This window comes from Amblyomma americanum, chromosome 1 (assembly GCF_052857255.1).
Source record: "Amblyomma americanum isolate KBUSLIRL-KWMA chromosome 1, ASM5285725v1, whole genome shotgun sequence".
In the NCBI taxonomy this organism is placed as follows: Eukaryota; Metazoa; Arthropoda; class Arachnida; order Ixodida; family Ixodidae; genus Amblyomma; species Amblyomma americanum.
In genome coordinates this window covers 438,747,901-438,772,045 of record NC_135497.1, presented here as the reverse complement: position 1 = coordinate 438,772,045, position 24,145 = coordinate 438,747,901, and the positions used below count along the sequence as shown (strand labels likewise).

At 44.3% G+C, this 24,145-nt stretch overlaps 1 protein-coding gene across 1 annotated transcript; it reads right to left on the bottom strand.

Annotated features, from left to right (window-relative positions):
- Nucleotides 1-7,239: 7,239 nt before the first annotated feature.
- On the bottom strand, nt 7,240-7,999 carry LOC144104007 (uncharacterized). Its single transcript, XM_077636791.1, has one exon. The coding sequence runs from the start codon at nt 7,997-7,999 to the stop codon at nt 7,289-7,291; it is 711 nt and encodes a 236-aa protein (XP_077492917.1). The 3' UTR covers nt 7,240-7,288.
- Nucleotides 8,000-24,145: the final 16,146 nt, after the last annotated feature.

The following is a 24,145-nucleotide window of genomic DNA, read 5'->3' as shown; positions in this document are numbered from 1 at the left end:
TGAAGCCGCCGCCGCACATCGCTGCCGCTGGCGCCAACCGCACGAAGCGACGGGACTCGGCGTCAGAGCGGCACGTTTTTAGTGTTGCTTGATTGCGGCAGCTTTAGCGTTGTCATTTTGCGTTAATTAATGCGTAGAACAACGCTCTTAAGGCTTCATTCAAGACAAAACACAATAAAAACGTTGAAAAAATATATTTAGGTAATAATTTTATTTGTAGCCTAATACACAAAGTCACGTAACGCAGAAAGCGCACGCTTTTTCTTTCTGTTGTCGGCCTCCGCCATCGTCGTCTGCCATGGAATGCCACCGAAAATGGCAATGGTTAAAACTTTGCTGGTTCTCAAACAATTGCAAACTGGAGTTCGCAGGCACTGGGTGCGTCCTGTGTGGCAAAACCACGTGTAGGAGAGCGAATAGTTCATAGCGGTAAGTCAGAACATGCTGTAGTGTGAGCGCACTAGTTCCATTTTCTCTTGAAACGTTGTTTCAGATGCAGCTCATGGAGAATGGGGACGAAAGCTTTTTTCATAAATACTACCAAATATATCCAGAGGTATTCGACATGACATTCGACAGAGGGATTCGCTCGATGGAACCACATCATCGAGTGGCCGTGGTTCTCATCTGCTCACTCACTGAAAAAGACGGCACGCTGAAAGGCTTTTCCTTAGAGCCTTTAGTTCGTTCCGCGTCAACCGACGTGAGTACATTGTGTTGTTATGGCCTTTGTACAGTACAAAATAAAGCCGACCATTGCGAATGGGCGAGACCCTTCTGCGGCCACGTAATCGGTGACAGCTTCAAAAAGCACGTGTTTTCGCTTTGTGTAGCAAGAAATGAATCGAATGGAGCAAACTGTCAATTTCACAAGAGATCATTTGGCGACGAAAGGGGTCGAGCACGGTGCATCCAGTCTCCAACGCCAGTATATCAAAGACAAAAGAACACCGCTAAGGAGAACACAAAAATCAGGAGACTCGGTCAAAAATTAAACATTTTGACAGATTTGCCTGTCTGGTTGGGTTTGAAGGCTTATAATAAACTGCACATCTCAGTCTTGCCTGCGCAACAAGCAGAGAACTTGACAGAAAAAATAACAACGCACGATGTTCAAAGAGCTCATCATGAACGGCTACCCAAAAACTCTATTCAAAAAACCATTCGACGTCAAAAACGCGACAACATGCGCCAAGAAATCAACGCACAAAGACGAACGCCACCACAAAAATACGTCACTCTACCTGATGTCGGAGGTGTCAGTGAAACCATCGCCCGATTCCCGGAAAAAAGGGGTCTCCAGGTTGCGCACAAGCCCACAAACACTGTTGCGCTTTGCCTACCTGTTCATAAACACCGGCCGCGGAGAGAAGAAGCCCAAGGCATAGTCCAAAAAATTCCTTGTGCTGACTGCGATGCAAGCTACATCGGCGAAACCGAAAACCTCAAAGAAAGAATTAGGCAACATAAAAACGACGTCCGCAACTTCGCAAGAGATTGCAATCCAGTAGGCGAAAATTCCGAGGACTCAGACCACAAAATCAACTTCGAACAAGCCAGCATCCTAGTAACCGAAACAAATTACCACGAAAGGCTTCTTCTGGAATCCTGGCACATCCAAACCACCCCATACAACGTGAACCGCGCAAAAGGAAACCTGCTCCCAGTGTATGCCAGGGACATCAACGAAAAAAAATCGCCATTGACAGCCTCCCCACAGTGCGACAACGTGACTAACAGCATTAACCCCCTCCTCTTTCCTCCCCCTCCCTTACGCCTTTCGCATCACAGCTTTCGTTCCTTTGACCCCTTCCTCCCCTCCATACTTAGAGACGCTAGCTACTGTCCTCAGTCACCTCTGATGAAGGAGCCGAGTCGGCTTTGAAACGTTGGGTTAAAATTAAAGAATTTTGGTTGGAGATGTACAGTTTATTATGAGACTCGCTTACCACTGCATAACGGCAGATACCTTATTCTTTATTGCCATTTATTTTCTTATTGCTTTGAGTATGCATGGCGTCACTATTCTTTTAGTCGTGATGTCACTGTGCTCGTATAGCTCTCAGCGGGGAAACGTGAGCGCGTGCACTGAGAATGCGGACAACGCTTTTTCAGACACATGATCTCATCTGCCTCACGTCACTGCACCCTAAGGCAACGAAACACAAAGATCTATTGACAGGGTATTGCCGACGTGCAGCATTCATTTTTTCAGAAGTGAATGGACAACTTGTAGAATTGCAGACTTACAGGAAGGTAGCCTCCAACCAGCAACCCACGTTTGCAAACCGCGTTTTCGCTTCCTGCTCTGCTGACAGAAGGGGTTAGCATGAGGAGAGATAGTTTTCGGTTGGCAAACTATAGAGAACGCTCGATATGCTGCAAGTGTGCTCCAAGGGCCGTTTTTTCGTGCACACGTCCAATGTCGGCGCACTTAACATACGACAGAACAGGTCTACGCATGCCCACTGCAGGAGACGCCGCCGAACCTCGGCGAGGGCCGATATCTTTCCGTGCTTGACATCAGCGCCAGCTAATGGGCGCTCGAGCACGTGTTAGAAGCGGGGTCCGGTTTACGACAATAGGAGCACAGCGGCGCTCTCGGCGACTTTTCTTCATGGCTTGAAGCTCTTCCAGGTTCCCAGAACTTTTCTTCGTGGTTTAAGTGGTCTTTTCAGCGCCCCCAACCTATTTTCTTCACGGCTCGAAACTCTTCCTGTCCGCACAAAGAAGCAACAGAGTACAATGAACTTTTTCCTCCTCCTCCATCTGCTCGAGAGTGGAGCCAGCCAGATCCAAGAACATGGACTGCCAAACATGCCTCTGACGCCGTTCTGGTCTGCTCAGTACTCGACCCACGTGGTCTCGGCCGGCCTTCACAGGGTGTATTGGCGCCTGAGAGGCTAGGCAAGGACTGAATTCACTTTAATAAAAATGGCTGTTGGGCAAACTAAGAGGGCAGGCTTACAAAAAAGCGAGACTTTTGTTCTTCTTGAGCAAGAACCTTAGGATGCATGAGTATCAAATTTTTGCTTGCGAACTGCATACTTTCGAATCATTTTGAATATAGGCAAACAAAAATACATGTTGCTGGTAACGGCTGAAATACGCTAACAGACGGTACAGAAAAGAACACATACACATGCGCTGGTGTCCGTGTTCTCTTCCGTACCGTTGACGCGGTCCAGTCGTTTGCATCAACATCCATCAACTAGCCCGACTTAACTCTCTTCACTGAACAAAATATCGACAGTCTTAAAAAGTTTTCCCACAACAGAACCACGAAAAGAAATATGTATCATACCATAACTTTACTCCACTCGTTATTGTGGTGTGGGGATACACTCGCTTGGTTTTACGGGGTTTAACGCCCCAAAGCGAATCAGGCGATGAGGGAGGTCGTAGGAATATTTTGGAGTCTCTGGGATTCTTTCACGTGCACTGGCATTGCACAGTACACAGGCGTCTAGAATTTCGTGTCTATCGAAATGCGACAAACGCATCCGGGATCGAAGCCTCGTTTTTCGGGCCAGCTGCCGAGCACCACAACTACTCAGCTACCGCGGCGGCTCCTGGATGGTTTGAGTAATTGCAGCAATAAACTTCCATTTGTATGGCAGTGCTATGAAAACAACTCGTTGGATAAAATTACTCGGTTCAGTTTAAAATTTAAACCGTCCTGTTCAAATAATGCCTACATCACAAAGCTCATGGAATGCTGAGCTACTATTATGGACTGAATGTTGAGAAAGCATCGTAAGGTGATGAAATAATTTCAAACTGGCGGACTACGTCAAATGGTGCTACCCGAACAGCAGGACAAAACGCAAAAACATGCCTCTCAAACAAAGAGAACAAAATTGCAGTTGCAACGCGGACAGAACCAGTCCCTCGACGCTCCCCCACGACCCCTATCTATATACGACCACCTCCGCGCCTGCGACAAAATTGAAAAAGCAAACCGCGCAACTACTATGCCCTATTTCCTTCTTACTCACCTCCCAACTCTAATATCTATCACTTCCGGCATTCACTTTCTCTGACCTGTTATCTATCCTCGGACAGCGGCTCAATGTGCTGCCAGTTGTCATAGCCTCAGAGGGACGAAACTACATGTTTCCAAGACATCAAATTTAAAGGTAAAATTTATTTGAAAAGGTACTTGTTGCATAGCTAGAGCTATTTCTGGCAATCCTAGCATTGAATAAGTGTCGACAAATTCAGTCAGGCGTGACTGCGCGCAGGCATGACACATACCCATGTGGCGGCACGTAGCATGCGACCTTACAAATCAGGTGACATGTGAGGTCCACCGAGACAACACATTTTGTACACCGTCAAGTCTAAGTGGAATTTTCGAGACACACCACATTAACGGTGTTGTGCATATCGCCAGCCACTGCACCGACCGAAGCAGATACTTTTAAAGAAACGAAAGCAAACGCCATTTGTCCAGGTTAAGTAACAAGCGGTCACGTATGCCTTGCAATCACGAAGTGCTATGTATAAGCTATGGTTTATGTAAAGTGAATTACTCTTTCTGTCTGAGGCAGGTGTGAATTCTAATGGCTGGTTAGCTGTGAGAATGTGAATGTGGAACTCAGGCATAGAAGCTGTCGTGCTCGATAGAGAAAAGGATCAAATAAGGCTGGCCCAGCAATACAGATAACGTCGGATTAACAAAATTCCTTGAACAAATACACAGGAGATGAAGAAAGCCGCCAAACGATTTTGTTAATATTGACATGAAGATCCTTTCAAAAGTCAGCAATACTTAGCAAACGGTTGAAAAGTATTTTATGCTAAGCAATAATTCGAAACGCCTGGCGATGTCCAGGCTACAGCTGACAAGAAAAATCTGCATCCCCATCATTCCGAAAGCAAGAATTTTTGCTACACAGAAGACGGCAATGAGCGGGCAGTGCCGCGGGACGGAGCGGATAGAAGTTGGCGAAGACGACGCTCTGCAATGTACAGAGCAAGAGTGCGGTGGAGTTTAATACGAGGCGTGTTCGGCTGTGGCGACAGCCACAGTTGTAGCATCACAGACTACAACTTAGGACGTTTATGACAGAACAGACTTTCTACAGGACTGGTTTCAGCTCTTGAGGCCGTATCTATCTTTGCCGCCCTTTTAGTTGTGTTGCCTTTTATCGGACTAGTGCTGTGCAGCCACTAGCTGAGTGCTTAGTAAATAATCTGCATATAGCCCAATTCTATACATGCATAACTTCGTGCAGTATGTGCCATGATGAAAAAAAAGCGGGGATCGATATCCACGTAGTCTTGCGCAGCGGCCTTTGCTCGCGTCACCGCGGGCTCTACTCCCATTCTTGGATATTTTTAGTTCCTTTTCTTCCCATTTTTTTATGCTTGGGGCAGAGTGGACAAATATCGGTAAGAGACGGTCTTTCTAGCCTCTGAACCTCCGGATTAGTGCTTTCGCACTTATACATTCCGACAGAATAATTTTAGAAAGCCTAAAGGACAGCTCAAACTCAGCATGCATTTGTAACAAAGTACCTTAATTCCCTGCTCCTTATGAGCGATAAAGTTATATATGCTGCATTCCTTGTTGAAAAAATCTTGTAACGAGGCTAAAAACGAGGCACCTGGGGTTGACTGCAAGCGAAGTTAACTAGTTTCTTCTCGAGTTGATCGATTCACGAATAACTTGTCTCACGTACGATGTAATCGAAACAAACTGCTGATGTAGCCATAACATTTCTTTTTATTTTGAAGTTCTATAATTTGGCTACTAATGAGCGTAGTTCATTACGACGCGGTTGCGTCTGAGCCCTGCCAACCTGAATGTGTTCGGCGGAAAAAGGGAAGACAAATTATTGCAGGCTTCAGTATATTTCAGTATCTTGCAGGATTGCTATGACTCAGAGAGTCAAAGAAAACAGTTACCAAGATGTGACATCCATTTGACCAAGAGCTGACCAAAATTGATGGATCCAGATGAAATGATTTCATCTGTTAGAGTGAAGACACGGAGCGGGTGGTAGGCCCTCGGTGAAGATCTACATCTCCAGTCAGCAGCAGCAAGCAAACCATTAAAAATATTGAAATAATTCATAGCAACCGTTTTGATGACTGGCTGGTACTGGAAAGGAAACCAGTAAAAAGAAACCGGTTTTCGCTTTTCAGATTTAGTAGGAATCTAAGCGCATACTAAACCGCAAGCACTGACCTGAAAGACATGTAACCAATAACGTTTTAATCTTCTCACGTTTTCCGCTTCAGTTCTCTTAATATTCCAAGTCAAAACACACTACAGGATTCTAAGACAGAAAATTTCTATAGTCTGTAGTCTTGTCGTATTTTGGGCATGTCTTGTGTAGTCTGTATTGTCTTCTGTAGTCTGTCCTGTCTTTTGTAGTCTGTCTTGTCCTTTGTAGTCTGTCCTGTCTTCTGTAGTCTGTCTTGTCTTTTATAGTCTGTCTTGTGTAGTCTGTGTTCACTTCTGTAGTCTGTCTTGTCTTCTGTGGTTTGCTTTGTCTTCTGTAGTGTGTCTGGTGTAGTGCTCGTACACTGTGTAAGAGTCGTTACTGTGTCACCCGTCAATTAACACAGGATTTGTGTTCTGGAGTAGACAATGCACAAAAATTCACAGCTTGTTAATGGTCGCCTGTCAATTATTACAAGCTTTGTGCATTCCAGAGTAATTCGTGCACAAAACCCCTAGAATGAAAATGAAAATGATCACTTTTTATTTACTGTTTCGTGCTTTTTTTTCGAGCTTGCTGATGCATGCTGTCCAGCGTTGTCCTGGCCACAGGTTCCTAGATACATTGTCCATGAGCCAAGAAAAGTGGTCTCTGTCTTGGCTGAAAAAAGAAAAAATAGAGATCACCGCTGCTACCTGCACAAAAAAAATGTGAAAGTGTTGACGCCTCCTCGACACTGGTCGCCTTTCAAATTTGGCGCCATGGTTGTTTTCTCGTTGACTTTATTGGTTATCAATTAACTCTTATTTTACCCCCATTTCATCCCAGCAACGATTTCGAGTTTTCAAATTTTTTTTGTTTTTATTCAGATACCCTAAAGGCCCTTATGGGCATTACATAGGGGGGGGGGGGGGGTTAACAACAGGATATTTCAAACACAATTAGGGGGGGGCAAGGCAATATAGAACATCGCGGTAAAGATCACCGAATACAACAAGAAAATATAAAAAGAAAAAAAGGAGAGAGAATCGCATACATGATGAAAAAAAACAACAACACTCCGTACAAAGCATGTAGATACACTTACAATGCGTCAAAGGCATAAAATTCTGCTTTTACCCAACATGCGTAAAACTGCGTTTCAAATTACTTACAAATGAGTCATGATCACGTATAGAAGCAATTTCTTTTGGCAGCTTGTTCCAGTGATGAATAGCAAGAAAGAGCGGTGATTGTCGCAGGAGATTCGTACGCGCAAACATGGGACGCACTTTGAAGGGATGGTCGAGGCGGGGGAAAATTTTTTGTGGGGGTTTGATATGGGATGCAGTAAAGGATGACGGGGCATGATACAATCTGTGGAAGTGGGAAAGTAGTGCTAACAGTCGTCGTGTTTCTAGAGATGGTAATTGGAGGGAATTTTTGATAGCCGTGATGGTGGATGTTCTAGAGTATGTTTTAGTGATGACGCGCGCTGCTTTATTTTGTAAAGATTCCAGCTTGTTTATTAAGTAAGTCTGATTTGGATTCCATATTATGGAAGCGTATTCAATCTTTGAGCGAACTAGAGCTGTGTAAGCTAACAATTTAGTTGACTGATTTGCTAAATATAAATTTCGCTTAATGAAACCAAGTGTTTTATTTGCTTTCGAAATTATTTCATCAATGTGATCATTCCATGTAAGGTTAGAAGTTAAATGGACTCCCAAATATTTTAATGTATACACATTCTCTATGCACATGCTGTTCATAAAATATGAACTTAAGTGAACGTTACTGGCTCTGGTAAATGTCATAGTTTTTGTTTTAGAAACATTAATTTCCATTTGTCATTGCTCGCACCAAAGTGAAATTTTGTTTAGGTCGGCCTGTAAAATATTAGCGTCTTCAGAGGTGATAATTTGTCTGTAAAGCACGCAGTCATCTGCAAACAATCGAACATTTGAGGTCAGGTTGTTACTGATGTCATTAATGTAAATTAAGAATAAGACTGGGCCAAGTACGGATCCCTGGGGAACGCCAGATTTAACTTGTGCTAAAGCGGAAATGTGCTAAAGCGGAAATGTGATCATTTACGGAAACAAATTGGTAGCGATCGGTTAAAAAACTTGAGATCCAATTAACAATTTTTTCATGTATGTTAAGCCGGCTAAGTTTCGTCATTAAGCGAGAATGGGGAACTTTATCGAATGCTTTCTTGAAGTCAATAAATATGGCATCGATTATTATGGAATCGTGAACAGCTTGATGAAGATCAGTTATAAGTTCAAAAAGCTGTGTTTCACAAGAGCGTCCTTTCTGAAATCCATGTTGATTGCTAGAAAAGAAGTTATGTTCAGATAAATATTTCATAACTGCGGAAGATATGATATGCTCAAGTAATTTACATGGAATACTTGTTAAGGATATAGGTCTATAGTTTGAGGGCACTGATCGGTCACCTGATTTGTAAATGGGAGGGATACGACCCACCTTCCAGTCATCTGGTACGATTCCTGTATCTATTGATTGCTGGAAAAGGGTGGCTAATACGGGAGATAATATAGGTTTAGTCATTTTAAGCATCTTTGTGCAGATGCCGTCTGGACCTGGCTCTGAGTTATTAGAAAGTCGATCGATGGCCGATTCTATTCCCTCTGGTGTAGTTATGAGATCATTCATAGATGAGTTAATTGAAGGAAACGTAAAGTCAGGTGGAATTGGATTTTCGTTTGTGAATACAGAGCTGAAAAACGAGTTTAATTCAGTCGCAGCTTCAGATGGTGAGAGTAGCACACCGTTATTAACGATTGGTATAGTGGATTGAGAAGAGTGTTTAGGGTTAATTACTTTCCAAAACTTTTTCGGATTGTTCATTACCATGCTGACGATGTCACCGTTAAAAAACTTGTCTTTAGATGCTTCAATTTCAGCTTTACATTTATTTGATTGTTCTTGGTATCGCTGCCAATCACCATCCGAGTGGGACAACTTAGCTTTAGAGTAAAGGCCTTTCTTTTTATTTATTGCTCTCTTCACTTGGGACGTGAACCATGTGTTCTGTGTTGATGACGTTATTGTAATTTTGGGAACGTGCTTTTGTTTCAGTTCAATAAGCTTCCTTCGGATAGCGAGCCAGTTATCATTTGTATTGCGATAAGCCATGGTTTCCAAGAACCACACAGAAAAATATGACAGCTCTGTAAGAATCGCGTCGATATTTGCACGGGAGTTATCGTAAATTGATTTCGTTGCCTTTTCTGGTTTACTACTTTGTAACTGGTATTCACAGTGTACTACGTTGTGGTCGCTAATACATTCAAGGACGTGAACAAGCATATTTTCCGGTTTGGTTGTGAGGACTAGATCTAGAATAGCTTTTCCACGTGTTGGTTTGCAAACTATTTGATGCAGATCAAATGAACAAAGAACATCGAGAAATTCATTGCATTCGCTCTTCCTTGCGCAACCTAGGGGCGTACACCTCTGCCAATTTATTGTGGGGTAGTTAAAATCGCCAGCAAGTATTATAGGTGAAGTTGGATACTTGTCTTGGATTAAAGTTAGGGAATGATTAAGACTCTCGATGAATTCAGAAGTAGCATCAGGCGGACGGTAACAGACTCCGACTGCGCAACTCACAGAGGGACAGACCTGAAGTGAAATCCACAAAATTTATATATTTGACTGTGTGTCAACAACGCGAGCACATAGATTAGATTTCACGGCAACTACAACACCGCCTCCCCGTGCGCCCACCCTATCATTTCTAAATATAGTAAAATTTCTAGAGAGCGACAGCTCGTTGTCCCCAATATCGGGTGTAAGCCAAGTTTCTGTCCCAAGAACAATATCTACAGAACAAGCCTCAATAAATGCACATAGCTGGTCTTGTTTGTGAAACATGCTTCGAAAGTTGCACAACAGGAGTGACAAGGAATCACCTTGATTAGCATGACTGTGCCAATCATTCTGGTTTGTTTCGTCCCCTCGTGCGCCAACAGTAGGTTGCGCACTCAGGCGACATATTTCGGCTTCATTGCGCGTTGAAAGACAGGATACTTTGTTTTGTGATGAATCAAAGGTGTAACATTTGCTTCCAAGAAGGAGTTTATCGTAGACCACAGTATATTTTTCGTTAGGCTTACGTACTTCGCGAGCGAAATCTCTGAGTTTTTTCCTGATGAGCTGCATACGGGCCGAGAAATGTTCTTCAATCCACAGGCGTGGCTTCTGCAGGTCCTTCAATTTGGAAGCATTTCTTAAAATGATGCTCTTGTCTTTAAAATTCAGACATTTCACGACAATTGGTCGGATGTGACCTGCTTTAGGTCGACCTATTCTGTGGGCTCGCTCTATTTCGCCTGCATTGAAGCCTAGCTTAGTTAACACGAACTGGTTGATGATGCGTTCAGTGTCAACCCATGTTTCTTTTGGTTCTTCCGGTATTCCCTAAATATTAGGTTATTTCTGCGCATACGGTTGTTTAGGTCATCAACAAACAGATTGGCCGGCTCCAACTGTTTAGTTTCTATGGTCTTCGGCTGCTCTTGCGATTCCTGAACGACTGAGTTAACGGTGGTGACGTCATGACACAGGTTATCAACTGCTTTTAGACGCTCTTCGACACCACTGAGTCGCCTTTTGATGTCAGTGACGCTCGTTTGAATATCATTTAGTTTATTTGAAGCGTCTTTCTGAAATTTTTCATTTGACAACGTTAACTCTTTAAGAAGCGCGAGAACTTGGTCCACCTTATCCGGGCCTGGGTTGGTCTCTACGTCGCCAGCGCAGAGTATCAAATGAGCAATACAAAACAAAACCAAGGAACAGCGTCCACCCATGCGCCAGCAGCTAGTAGCCAAGGCAGGCCTAAGCCATATTGGCGAACAACCACTGGCAAAATGGCCATGCGCTACAAAGCGGCCTATCCGCGCACGGTAAGTACACAGATCAATGCCCATGGTGAATCAAACGACATTCGGGATTTGCAGCCTAAAGAGTACCGAAGTTGAAGAAGCTCTTTTCACAACCCACTCACCTATGAACATGAAACAACAATGCGTGAACTGCGAACAGTCGGCTGCAAATCCCGTTCGGTGCTTGTGGACGATCCCTTTTGTAGGCGACTGAGTGGAGGGCGCTGCGTGCGATGTCAGCCGCTTCTGCCTGGGTAGGGGCGCAGATCGCCTGCGCGATTGAAGGCGATCAGGCTGTAGCCACGAGGCAGCTCGGCAGGCGGTCCGATGACCAGCTATCAGCTTGGAGCGCCACAATCTTCGTGTCGTCGCTTGTTCGCTTGCTTCTCGAAATTTTCAGAGCCTATGAACATGAAACAACAATGCGTGAGCTGCGAACAGTCGGCTGCGCATCGTTCCTGTCCACTCACTGAATACCCGCCCAGTCTGATAACCCGTCCATTGCCTTTTGCTTCTCAATAATTACCTAATTGCCTCTAATTTATCATTCTTTTTCTTATCTCCAGGTTACGTATAGGTCACTTATCACTGGTCACGTGATTGCTCATTTAGATTTTTCAAACTTGGCGCCAAGCTTTGGCTTTGTCCATACTTCCAGTGTTTCAAACTTGGCGCTACACTGTAGCTCCACCTATTTTCAGCGTTTTCAAATTTCGCGGCACTTTTTCTCTGGCCCTGCCACTTTTTGGATATTTTTGGCTGTAAATAATTATCCGATTACGAAATTTTCTTTTTGCGCAGCATCCTCACATCATCCTCTTCCCATTACACAACCAATCGTATGACGCTATCTCTTCTGAGTTACCCACAACTGCTGCGGACACGATCCCCGGCAACATAGCCTAGTAAAGTTCTCACTTTATTTAAAATGTAATACTGAACAAGGCTTACGACTCGCCGAGTTGGTACTACTCACCTTAAAACCAGCCAGAAGACAGAACACACAAGAAGACATGAGCTCAAGAGGCTGCACTAACAAAAATTTCATTGACGATTTTGATTATTTGATTTTATTTGTGAGGATTTAACATGCCAAAGCGACTTAGGCTATGAGGGACGCCGTAGTGGAGGGCTCCAGAAATTTAGACCACCTGGGGTTCTTCAGCGTGCACAGACAGCACAGTACACGAGCCTCTAAAATTTCGCCTCTATTGAAATTCGACTGGCGTGGCCAGGATCGAACCTGCGTCTTCTGGGACAGCAGCCGAGCGCCATAACCACTGAGCCACCGCGGCGGCATCATTGAAGGAAAGCCACAAAAGAAGACCCGCGAAGAGATACGGGCGCACAATAACCCAAAGCAGTGAAAGAGCGAAGTGCAATCAAAGGTCACTGGCATACTAATGAATCATCTAAAAAAGCATATTTCTTACGGTGAAGGTTTACTGACGGCTTAGCCACACGTGTCCTTAACCGTACCGGTGCAGTAAGCCTCAACTATCTACCGACAGATTTATCCTTTCCGTAAATCACTGACGTGTCGTGGAAATTAGACGTGCAAAGAGACAGGTCATCCTCAGATTTGCATTCAAAAGATTGAGCGTACAGTGCCAGATTAGAATTTGCCTTCCCCCTATAGAGTGAAACTGCTCAGTCAGGTGCAAATTCAGATATCTGCCTGTCTGCCCATATTAGTTGCAGCCATAAGGCAGTGGAATGCAATAAACTCCATTACTTTTGCAAGTGGTGAACCTTTTTTGTGACACTGTTCATTGTGGACAAGTACCCAGTTTTATCAAGCCTTTTTTTTAATGGCGGCGCAAAGGCCTCCTGCCTTGCACTTCGCTGTTAAGACAACAGCAGCATTACGCTTTCCCGCGACTTTCTTGAGACTGTGAAATACTGTGGAGGTAAGGTATATCAGCATCATCCGACTATGTGTTCCTTACCCTCGAGCGAGTGAAAACATATTATGACAGGTTATTGAGATGGGCAAGTGGGAACCCAGCTGCTTGGAAACCTGCTACAAGAATGTGTCCTCAGCAGTGATGGCATGACTTATGTAAAGTTGATGTCATGCACACGACTGCACACCGATCAAGTGTTTCCATCTTTACTGACCTTAACCAGCGACAAATACACCTCTTCACCATCCTTCCCCAGCAACGAGTGGTCCGACTCGTAGCTAAAGAGAGCCTTCCCCGATCTTTAGCTGTAGCCCCGACAGACATGGCCGTCCACAAAACGCAAGTCTGCATCAAGAAACTGCTAACGGTTCTGCTTAGACAATTCTCATGTAAAAGACAGGCCTTGACCGCATGCCTTAAAGACTCCTAAAACATCTTGTGCCAACTTACCTGAGCCTTCCATGTACAGAAAAACTAGGTAGTCATGAACATAACGAAATGCTACTATGCCAAGGTCTTCCAAACAGGGCTCTAATGCCTTATCGACTTTAGACAAAAAAATGTTGCTGAGCAAAGGTATGACCTGCATATAAATACCGCCCTGCCAACTGAAAAATGCGGATTTGCAGTAAAGGGACAACAGCCCTATGAAGCCAGCAACCGAAATTACGCAATCATCTGTAAAAGCATGTTCATTGTTCACCTTGATGCAGTTTGCACATGCCTCAGAGGCCTATCATGTGACAATGAATAGTACAAGCCCTACATGTCGATGCTCACTGCAGAGCACCTGCCCAGGTTGCTGTCGACAAGAAACTAGAACTCCACAGAACTCCACTTTTGTGAGTTGGCAAGGCGGTATTTACATAAAAAATCAGGCATATGCAGAGGGTCCCAGGTCGCACCGTTCCTCCGCGACATTCTTCTGTCCAGAGTCGATACCGCATCAAAGCCGTTTGGAAGACCTCAGCATAGTAGCATTTCATTATGTTGATAGCTGCCTAATTTTTTTGCACAAGGAGGGCACAGATAAGTTGGCAGAAGACGTTTTAGAAATCTTTAGGCATGCGGTCAAAGCCTATCTTGTACGTCTGAATTACAATAAGCATAACCGTTTGTAGCTTCTTGACTTAGACCTGCGCTTTGCAGATGACCACTTATGATGGTGCCACAGCCCAAGATCGGGAAGCCTCTTAGCTATGAGTAGAACCACTCGAGGCTGGTGAAGTACAGGTTGGCAATCGCATGCATCACGACCGCTTTATGGAAGTCACGCCATCACAGTGCTTAGAATGCATTCTCGGAGCAGGTTTCCAAGCCAATGGCACCTGGGTTCCCACTTGCCCATCTCGCGCACCTGCCAGAGTGTGTTTTTACTCTCTCGAGGGCACGGAACACCATTCGCATGATGCTGACGTTGTTGAGCAGCACAAAAAGGCGGGCTCTGTACCTTACCTCCACGCCATTTCGCACCGTCCCAAGAAAGTTGCACGAAAGTATGATGTTGCTCTTGTCTTGACAGCTAAAAGTGAGGTAGGAGCCCTTTGCTTCTCCGTTAAACTAGGCTTAATACAACTACGGGTAATCGTCCGCTATGCACAGTGGCAGATAAAAAATGTCCACCACTTCCAAAAGTAAACGGGTTTTTTGCGTTCCACTGCCTCGTAGCTGAAATTACTATGGGCAAACAAGCAGATATCTGAATGTGCGCCTGGCTGAGAGCACTTTCATTGTATAGAGAGGAAGGCAAATTTTCACCTGACACTGCACGTTCAATCTCGTGAATGCAATCGGAGGACGACCTTTCTCTTTGCACGCCTGATTTCCGCGGTACATCAGTGGTTTAGGGAAGTGATAAATCTGTCCTGATATAGTTGAGGCTTACTACATCGGTAAGGCTAAAAACATGTGCCTGGCTAAACCGTCGGTGAACCTTCACTGTAAGTAATTAGTTTTTTAGATGGTTTACTAGTACGTCAGTGCCTTTCGAATGTTTTTTGCCCTCTCACTGCTTTGGGGTTTTGCGTGCGTGAATCTCTTTGCAGGTCTTCTTTTGCCGTTTTCCTTCAATAAAATTTCAGTTGTTAGACCAGCCTCGTCTTGTGCTCATCTCTTCTCCTGTGTTGTGTCTTCCGGCTGGCTTTAAGATTTAATACTGAATGCCGGAAGACAGCCATTTTAGAGTCAAGCGCACTTATAATGGCCGCAGCGATAATGAATGTTCATTTATTACAATAAATAGTGCTTTCTTCATTAATTTATGCATGAAGTATATGACACTGCATCAAAATAAAAAAGGGCTAACCCTCATGGCCTAACTGCAGTTACAGCAAACAAGGGACACCATAAACCTGTCCCACATGCAAAATCTTGCACTTCAGGTCAATGCAGAAATCGGATCAGATTACTTCCCAAACTGCATGACACTGCCACGGAAAGAATGTAACAGACAATAAAGGAGCACAAAAAAGCGAACTGTAGGTAGCAGCCTATCTCATGCAGACAAGCTACAAGGTCAGGCCAACATCGACGTGCAAGGAGAAATTTGAAAAAAAAGCCACAATAAGCACATAATTTTTAAGGTTTTCACAGCACACTGAGCCCTTTAAATGGCAAATACTTTCCTGAAAAGACGTAACAGAAGCGGGAATTTTTTTTCGGCAATCAATTTTTTTCATGTACTTCTTTGTTCTTGAAGCATGGGCAGGTGCGGCGTAGTCAGTTTAGTGCATGCATCCCTAAGCAATGCCATGCCAAAAACTGTACTTAAAGAAAAAGCTTGCCTTACTGAGTGAATACCACTGGCCGTCCACTATTTTCCCAGCCTGCTCCAGGTCCCTGGCACAAATCACACGCAACTTGGTGGCTTGCACAGCTTCCATGCAACTCTTGGTCTTTAGCTGGAAAAAAATTGAGGGATCAGCGAGATATCAAATTTTACATGCATTGCTTTGTTTCTATGACCGACTAAGAAAAAAACAGCGGTTTCTGTGGGCGCAACTATTTTTTCACACTAGATTTTTACAGTAAACCACGTTTATCGCGACCTAATTCACATTGACTTGCGGCACGGTCCCAGCCCTACTGTGTATAGCTCTATGGTTTCAAATGCTTGTTAGCTCTGAGCCCTTGGGCTTCCACTCGTTAATGCAGAAAACATCGTAAAGGGCAACCAGTGCTTAGAGCTTTAAGCCGTAGGTATTCAGAAGCTCAGTGCTCTGTGGGAGAACTTTTGGCTGGGTGACACAGTAATGAATGCTGCTCCAGGTACTTTCACTCAATTGCAAAAACTCGCAAAGCAGAGACCTGTCCTCCATTTTGCATTGCAGAAACAATCACTGAAATTCAAAGCACGCATACTAAATGCACACCTACCTTCCAGCACAGCTTCATAATAATGGGTATAATTATTGGAATGAAATACCAGTCAGTACATGTAGTTTTCAATTTATCCAAAAATTATAAGCAACCGACAAACAATAAACATTAAGAGGGAAATAAAATAACTAGAATTGTTTAAAAAATCTGTCAGAAGAATTATGTGACATCCACTACACTCCAGCAGTTCTTCGGATTGTGCACCTTCAAACCACACTCTTACAGGCACATTTGCACAGAAATTGGGTTGAGCCTGATCTTTAAGAATCTTTTTTGGTGCAACAGCAGGGAGAAACCAAGTTTTACCCAAAAACGAAGGGCCTGACACATTGCATCACAAGCCCAGATGGTGCACTTGAGTCGCCTCTTAAGCTTATGCAAGAAACAGGAACAGAGATATCTTGACTAAATCGAAAAAGAGGAAGTGCAATGCATGTGTTATGCAGAAAACTTCTAGAACACTGGGAGGATTTCAAGAGTAGGTGAATGCATGAATGGGTGGCAATCAGATGGCTAAATGAGATTAGGAAATTTGAGAAAAAAGGGTGGTAGCATGTGGCACAGGATACAGTTACCTAAAATGAACTGGAGAACCATTGTTCTGCACTAATTTTAACAGCACATTCACACGACAGACAAAATCACTAACTCCAGGAACGGACTGCGCATCATGCGACTCAATGTCAATCACCATTGCAAATGGCACCAGCACCGCGGACTAATTGACCTAATCTGGAATTGCAGCTCTGCACTATACATAAACTTGCAGAAGCTTTTGGCTCAGAACAAAGAACCAGGAGAGTATAAGGACATCACAGATGGTGACTTGTACAGGAGCATTAGAAGCAGCTCAATATTGCATGGTCCGATTTGACTCTCAGTTTTAATACTGATGGGACACACGTGTTTGGATCTGCGAAGAGTTCGATTTGGCCGGTTCAGATTATGGTAAATGAGCTGCCAACTCTAATTCGGTGGCAAAATGTCACCCTTTCAGCCCTCCGGTTTTCGAAAGAATATCCACCGGTGCATCTCTTTATGAGAAGGTTTGTCGAGGAAACGAAGATTGGACCAGTAGTGTGGTTCCATGCAGGAACAGAGGTCAGTTCCGCAGTATATGTTGTTCTGTGCTGTGTAGATTCACCAGCAAGGGCTGCGCCCTCAACATGGAGCAATACAATGGATACTTTGGGTGCAGCTGGTGCCTTGAAGAAGGCACATGTGTTGATGGTAAGTTTCCTTGGCATCATTTCAAATGGGCTTTGTTTCTTGATGGGTGCACTTGCAGTGAGGGGGGTTGTATGGCTGGTGGTAGCAAGTTGTACCTATAATCATAACATATGAATGTGAGAATTACTACATGATAAGCAAACCTAAAGCATGAAAATAAACCAAGTGCTCAAACATTGTAGGTCTTATTTACAATGCCTACTTTTTGCTATGCAACATGGGCATTAGGGTTTTATTACACACTTGTTAAAGTATCAGCTCGTGGAGATTTGGTTGGATAGTTGAAAGCCTGTAAAATGTACTTTAACATGAGAGCAAACAAAATCATATAGTGCCATCTCCCTAACGGCCACATGAAATTCGACCTTCAAACCAGGTGGAGCGGAGGCTTGGCTCTGATGTCACGCCACATGACTCACCAAAGCTGTGTTTGTTGAGCCGACGGTGCTCGCGTGCCTCACAACTATCGAATCACGTGACTCGCTGGGCCTTGCCAAAGCTTCGTATGCGAAGCTGACCACTGTCGCAACTGCTGGAAATTGCATGACGCACCGTTCGCTATATAAAGAGTGTGACATGTGCTTGCCTCAAGAGAGCTTTCGCTTGCCTTACTAGGTTCAGCTGGATTGAACCACTGCTAATTTGTTTTTTCATCATTTTCGGCCATTGTCGGTACCTCTATTGGGGTGTTATTGCCATGTTTAATAGTCATTTCCACAATAAAATTTTTCGCTACGTTTTGCAGTATATGTCGAACTAAGTGTTCGTATTAAGGAACGTATCACTAAATTTAACAGTAAAAAGTTGGCACAGTATAAGCAACTAGTTCAAAAGTGGAGACCAGCATTCTCTTGATTTTTTGGGGTCAGATAATTGCAGATCTATATGTCTGGTAATCGACAATTCAAAACCTATAATAGACATCTGTAGCCTAATTTTGGTAGTGCTAGTTATACAGTGCACCATTATTTCTTCAACAGTTCACCCATGATGCGATGAAATAGCGGTTACTTGATAAATCTGCCTTTCATTAACTTATGACAGTCATACTTCATGATATGTGCTGCAAAATTTAACTGTCAAAAAATTTATGATGCTCAAGCATTTCTATACTGCCTAACTGAATGATCCTGCAATATGGATGTTAATATGACTGGCACATGAGAAAAACTGCTTCTACGGATCTGTTGCATGCAGATTTTATTACATGCATTTGCAGAGATATTCTTTCCTGAATACTTGTGATGTGCAAACGATAGGGAACAAGCTTACGAATTTTCCCAGTGCAGATCATGAGAGTGTAATTGGTTTAACTGCTCCTTAAGGTTGAAATTGCAGAATAGGGCACACATTACCTTTTTGATCCTGATATGTGAAGTTTTGCATGTTTAAGCTGATTTTTGCAGGCAATGAACTAAAAGGGCACAGGGGCATTATTTCTTTTTTTACAGGCACTGTCAGGTGCCTCTGCCGTGGCCAGCTAGCCTCTGATCGCACACATGGACGTGTGCTGGGAGCTATGCGGAAAGCAGACGGTGCCGAAGCACCATTTGAAGAAATCAAATGGCCATCGTCACTGGTGAAGCTGAAAAGCCTTGACCTTGTATGGGGATTGCAGCCCGATTATACGCACTGCGTCTTTGAAGGTGTAACGAAGCAGCTGGTCGAATTGTGGCTGCCAGCCACTGGCTCGACATTTTATGTTGGCCGAAAAATCAGTATTTTTTACTTCAGACTACACTTGATAAAGCCTCCGATCCCTTTTTCAAGGATTGGGTGACCTCTTTCGGAGCGCGCTTCTTGGAAAGCGACGGAGTGGCGTTATTGGCTTTTATACTACAGTGTCCCTTGCTTGTATGATGGCCTGCCTCAGCCCTACATGGTACATTTCGCGCTCCTTGTTAAATCAATGTTTTTCTTGTTGAGAGATGTCATCACTGAAACTGACATCTCTGCAGCAGAACGGCTGTTGTTATCATTTGTTCAGCAGATGGGCCAGCTTTATAGTGATGCGGTTATGACTTTTAATGTTCATCAACTGCTGCACATACCTAAAGCAACACGAATGTTTGGTGCCCTATGGGGTGCATCCACCTTTCCATCTGCAGACGGAATTGGCCGTGCACTGCGGCTTGTATCGGCTGCTAAACTTGTACCAATGCAAATTGCTTAAAGGGGCATTATGCACTAGACATATCGCGCTTTGGAAAGGGGCCTGGACCTTCCAGCTCATCTGGCTTGTGCAAAAAAAGATCTGGGAGTGCAGCACATAAGGATTCAGCAGACATGCGTCCATGGCATATCACAGCCCATACCAGCTCTTTCAGAGTATGTGGAGCGAATTTTTGTATCGAATTTGGCTGTATTCCTGTGATGTCCAAGTACTTTCGGGCTCAGGTTGTGAACATCATAATGCATAGCTCTGATTACTTGACACCAAAGAAGACTTGTTCTTCCTATTTTAAAATGGATGATGGTTCTTACTGTTATGTGCTTGTCATCTATTTGATTACAGGATCCATTTATTTTCACTGCCAAAAATTGCTCGTTTCACCACTCGTGTTTGATGTACCGCACATTACACTGCGTCAACATGCACCTCCTGCTCAGAATCTTTTATTGTATTGTTGTAGTGATGTGGATTTACGGTGCGTTTTTTTAGTGTGAATAATGTTTCGTACCTTTGTGAGGTACCTAATCAGAAGGAGAGGGATAGGAGGAGTAGGGATGTACAAGGCGTATCCAGAAAGTAATGCAATTGATAATGATGATCTATTTTTATGGCGCAAGGGGATCCATGCCCACAGAGTGCCATGGCACAAGGTATTTTCGGCTTCTCAAAGTGGGGTCAAAGACCGATTTCCCAAGCATTTAACCCTGAATAAGCCGAGCACCAGACCAGCGGAAAGCATCTACCCATTGTATCACAGGTGGGCACCCGGCGTCACTCGGGATCGAACCCCGCACCTCCCGCATGCGAGGTGGATGCTCAACTACTTAGCTGCGGTACAAAGTAATATAATTATTTTTGGGGAAACAGTTATCAGTCCTACCACGCTCGAATTGGTTGGGTTAGGTGGGGAGACTATGAGCTTTTTATCGCTGCCAAGCTCAGTCTGCTCCGAGCTCCAGGAGCGTCAGGATCGCTGTTTCTGTGTGCTTACTTATAGTGCTTGTGTCACGACGTGCGATGGCATCCGCATTAAAACAACGGTATGCGGTCATGTTCTGTGCTGAACACAAAAAGAGTCGTTCCGACACCTACCAAATTATTCAGAATGCTTGCGGAAATTCTGCCTTGTCATATTCTCAAGCTTCAAGGTGGTTGAAGGCGTTTAAGGTGGGCCAGAAAGACGTTGATGATGAATCCCGCTCTGGACGGCCATCAACGAGCAAAAGTGACGACATTGTGACTCGTGTTCGTGATCTTTTGAACACCGACCGTCGAATTATTGTGCAGATGATAGCAGTGGCTCTCAAGATTACAAAAGTTACAGTTCATGGCATCATAATTGTGTGGATGTGCTCGAGAGATGGAGAAAAAGGGTTCATCGAGTGTGAAAGGTTATCGCTCGTAACTGACAGTTGCACCACGACAACGCTCCCAGCCACACTTCTCTGCGCGCACGGGAGTTCCTGGGCAAGCAGAACTTGGCGACGCTGCCCCAGTCCTTCTATAGTCCTGACCTGGCTACGGCAGACTTTCCTGTTCCCGAGAATCAATAGCGCCCTGTAAGGAGTCTGTTTTGGCAGCATCGAAGCAATCCAAACCGCCGTGACAAAGGCTCTAAACAGGTTCCTGTCTACCCATTCCAAGATGCATACAGTGCATGGCAGAGTCGCTGGCAAAAATGTGCAGATACCAAAGGAGACTACTTAGAAGAATATTAAACGTTTGTAACGATGACTTGTATAAATTGTTTTCTACGGATAAAATTCCATCACTTTCCAACACACTCTGTATGACTGGTGCAGTCCATGAGTGTTGGTTTCAGTTTGTTAATGGGGTTTAGTGTCCCAAAGTGACTGACTATAGCGACGCTGTAGTTGAGGGCTCCAGATAGTTTCGACCACCAAGGGTTCTTTTAAAGTGCACTGACATCGCACAGTACACAGGTGCTTAGCTTTTTGCCTTCAGTATATGACTGTGTTTTCAGTGCAGTCGTTATCTTTGTACCATGTGATAATGTGGCTCTTAAGTGACTTTTTGTTGTTGTGCAGGTGTGTGCAGTAGCCTATGGTTATTGCTTCACTTTGTCACATTTTTGACTGAGTTCTGTCTGTTGCTGAAGTTCCTGTCATATGTAAGCTACAGCATTGGCAAGTTTGTCAATTTTAGTGGCTAATGCCTCTACATTGGCTGCTATTGAGATGTTGTCGCTGTAAATTGTCCCGTTATCATGATTTGATCGATTTATGGAGCTGGGAGTTCTCTGCCTGCTGAAAGGCTTGCATGTATGTCGATGAGGGACTCGCTGTGCATATATTTTGTGGTGTGGTGTTAATGTTCGGCTGCTGGGTCACTGGGTGCCAGGTTCAGCCTATATGGGACATATGCTGCAAAGCCTCAGATATGAATCTTCCCAGAGCGTATTTTCTCCTTTGTTCTAAAAGTTCTCTTCAAATATAACTATCATGCATTTTGACTAAATCTGCTTGCTGCTCCTTAATCCTGCTTCATTTTTAGACTATTTTAGACATCCACATGATCTTTTCGAACGACAGTGTTTGCTGGTTGTACCGCCCCAGAGTCCAATAAGATATGTTACCTTATATTTCGAAGTACTCAAAAACTTTTAAGAGGGAGATTGCTGCTCTGTCTTGAGCCTGCCCTCGTGAAATCGTGTCCTCACAGAATGCAGGAAAGTTTTAATGATCAGGTTGGCAGGCTTTATCTGCCGAGTTCCCTTGTGCGATCCTGGAAGCTGTGGCTGAGACGCTACTGCAAACGATGAAAGGGAAAGCGCGGCAAAGGGCTGAAAGCAAAGCAAGACCAGCAGTCATGCCATATGTGCACAAAGTATCACACCATCTGAAGAAGGTGGCGAGAAAGTACAACGTGCCAATGGTGTTTACAGCACCATCCAAACTGGCAAAGCTATGACCCCACATCACCAATCAAGGAACAAACAAAACTGGTTGTGACAATAAGCACGCCAGGCCCTTTGCGGGATGCGGCGTCGGAGTTGTCTACGAAATACCACTGACTTGAGGAAAGACGTACGTAACAATCGTACACAGGAACAATTGTTATCACTAACAACGGGGGAAGGATCTAATTTGGCTAAGCATTGCCTGTCCTGCAGTTACTGTCGGCCACGGCTGAATGAGATTAGAGTCCTGGGCAAGAGTCGCGATTAAATCGCACGTGGAGATATGGAAGCCTATTTCATAAAGAAAAGAAGAGATACTTGTATCAGTGATTTTTCGATTATTTGTACTGTGCAATAGTGAGGTAGCCTGCCTCAATAAGACTATGTAAGTTCTGGCCTCGGTGTGCTACTGATTGTCACATGCTGTACCCTTTCGCTGCGCATGATCAAAATGCATTCTTTTTCCTTCAAGTATGCTATGTGTTCGTTGAATAAAATCAGTTGTAAGTTTGAGCTCGTCCCGTACCCTGTCGTGTGGTGTGTGTTTCGCGCAACCACCATGTCGGAAGTATTGAAGCAACTAGCCCGGCAACACGTTCTAGTTGTTAATTTTGTTTTGGGAGCTATGAAGTGTGTTTCATAATTTGCTGCGTAATGATCGAGAATTGAATTTTTGTATATTCTCTTCTGGCTCATTACCCGCGATCCATTTGCTGTGGGGATGCAATAGGTATCAATAAATAGGATATATACCAGTGACGTCCTCAATTCTTAGTGATCGAACTTATTTTAGGCGTCTGATCCAGACGTGTAAACATACACACACGCATGCACGCATGCAGGCGCAAAAAAAACTGTAGCCGCGGTGATGGCACTGGTAAAGCAACAAAAAACCCTGAATATGGCAACATAAGCATCGTATACAAAAATACCGCTTTCATTGAACAAATGTGCTAATCTACGCGCATTTAGCGCGGGTCATGTTCGTACGGCAGGCGCGGGTCTTAGATTTCAGTCGAACGCGTCGACGTGCTCTGTCGCGAAGGGTGCGCACGCGGAAATGTGCGTGAGTACGCGCTATCGCAAGTATCAAAAATAGCGGGCACTACAAATGGTTCATACAGATGAGCATGGACGTGGGATGCACATACCCGCAGTGCAGACAAGCAACCTCGAATTGACCTCGAGTTTGAGTATGCAGCTATGTATATTATGCATCTTCAGCGTAGCGGCCGGCTTTTAAAAATTTCGTACTGCTGGCTTGCGCTTAAACTGCGCAGCTAATCGCGCGGTAAATGCGCGGTTGTTCCGCCCCAAATGATATGCGAGCCCGGGATCGAATGGGCTGATTGAGGGGCCGAAATCCGCCAAAGGGCTAGCGTACGTTTCATCTGTTTCAGACGAAACACAGCTAGCTTAATTAGACGATCCAGAGGGATATATGTAATGCGCGCGTACGTCGTATC

Coding starts and splice junctions, on each gene's coding strand:
- LOC144104007 (XM_077636791.1), bottom strand. CDS start 7,999: ATGGAAATTAATGTTTCTAAAACAAAAACTATGACATTTACCAGAGCC.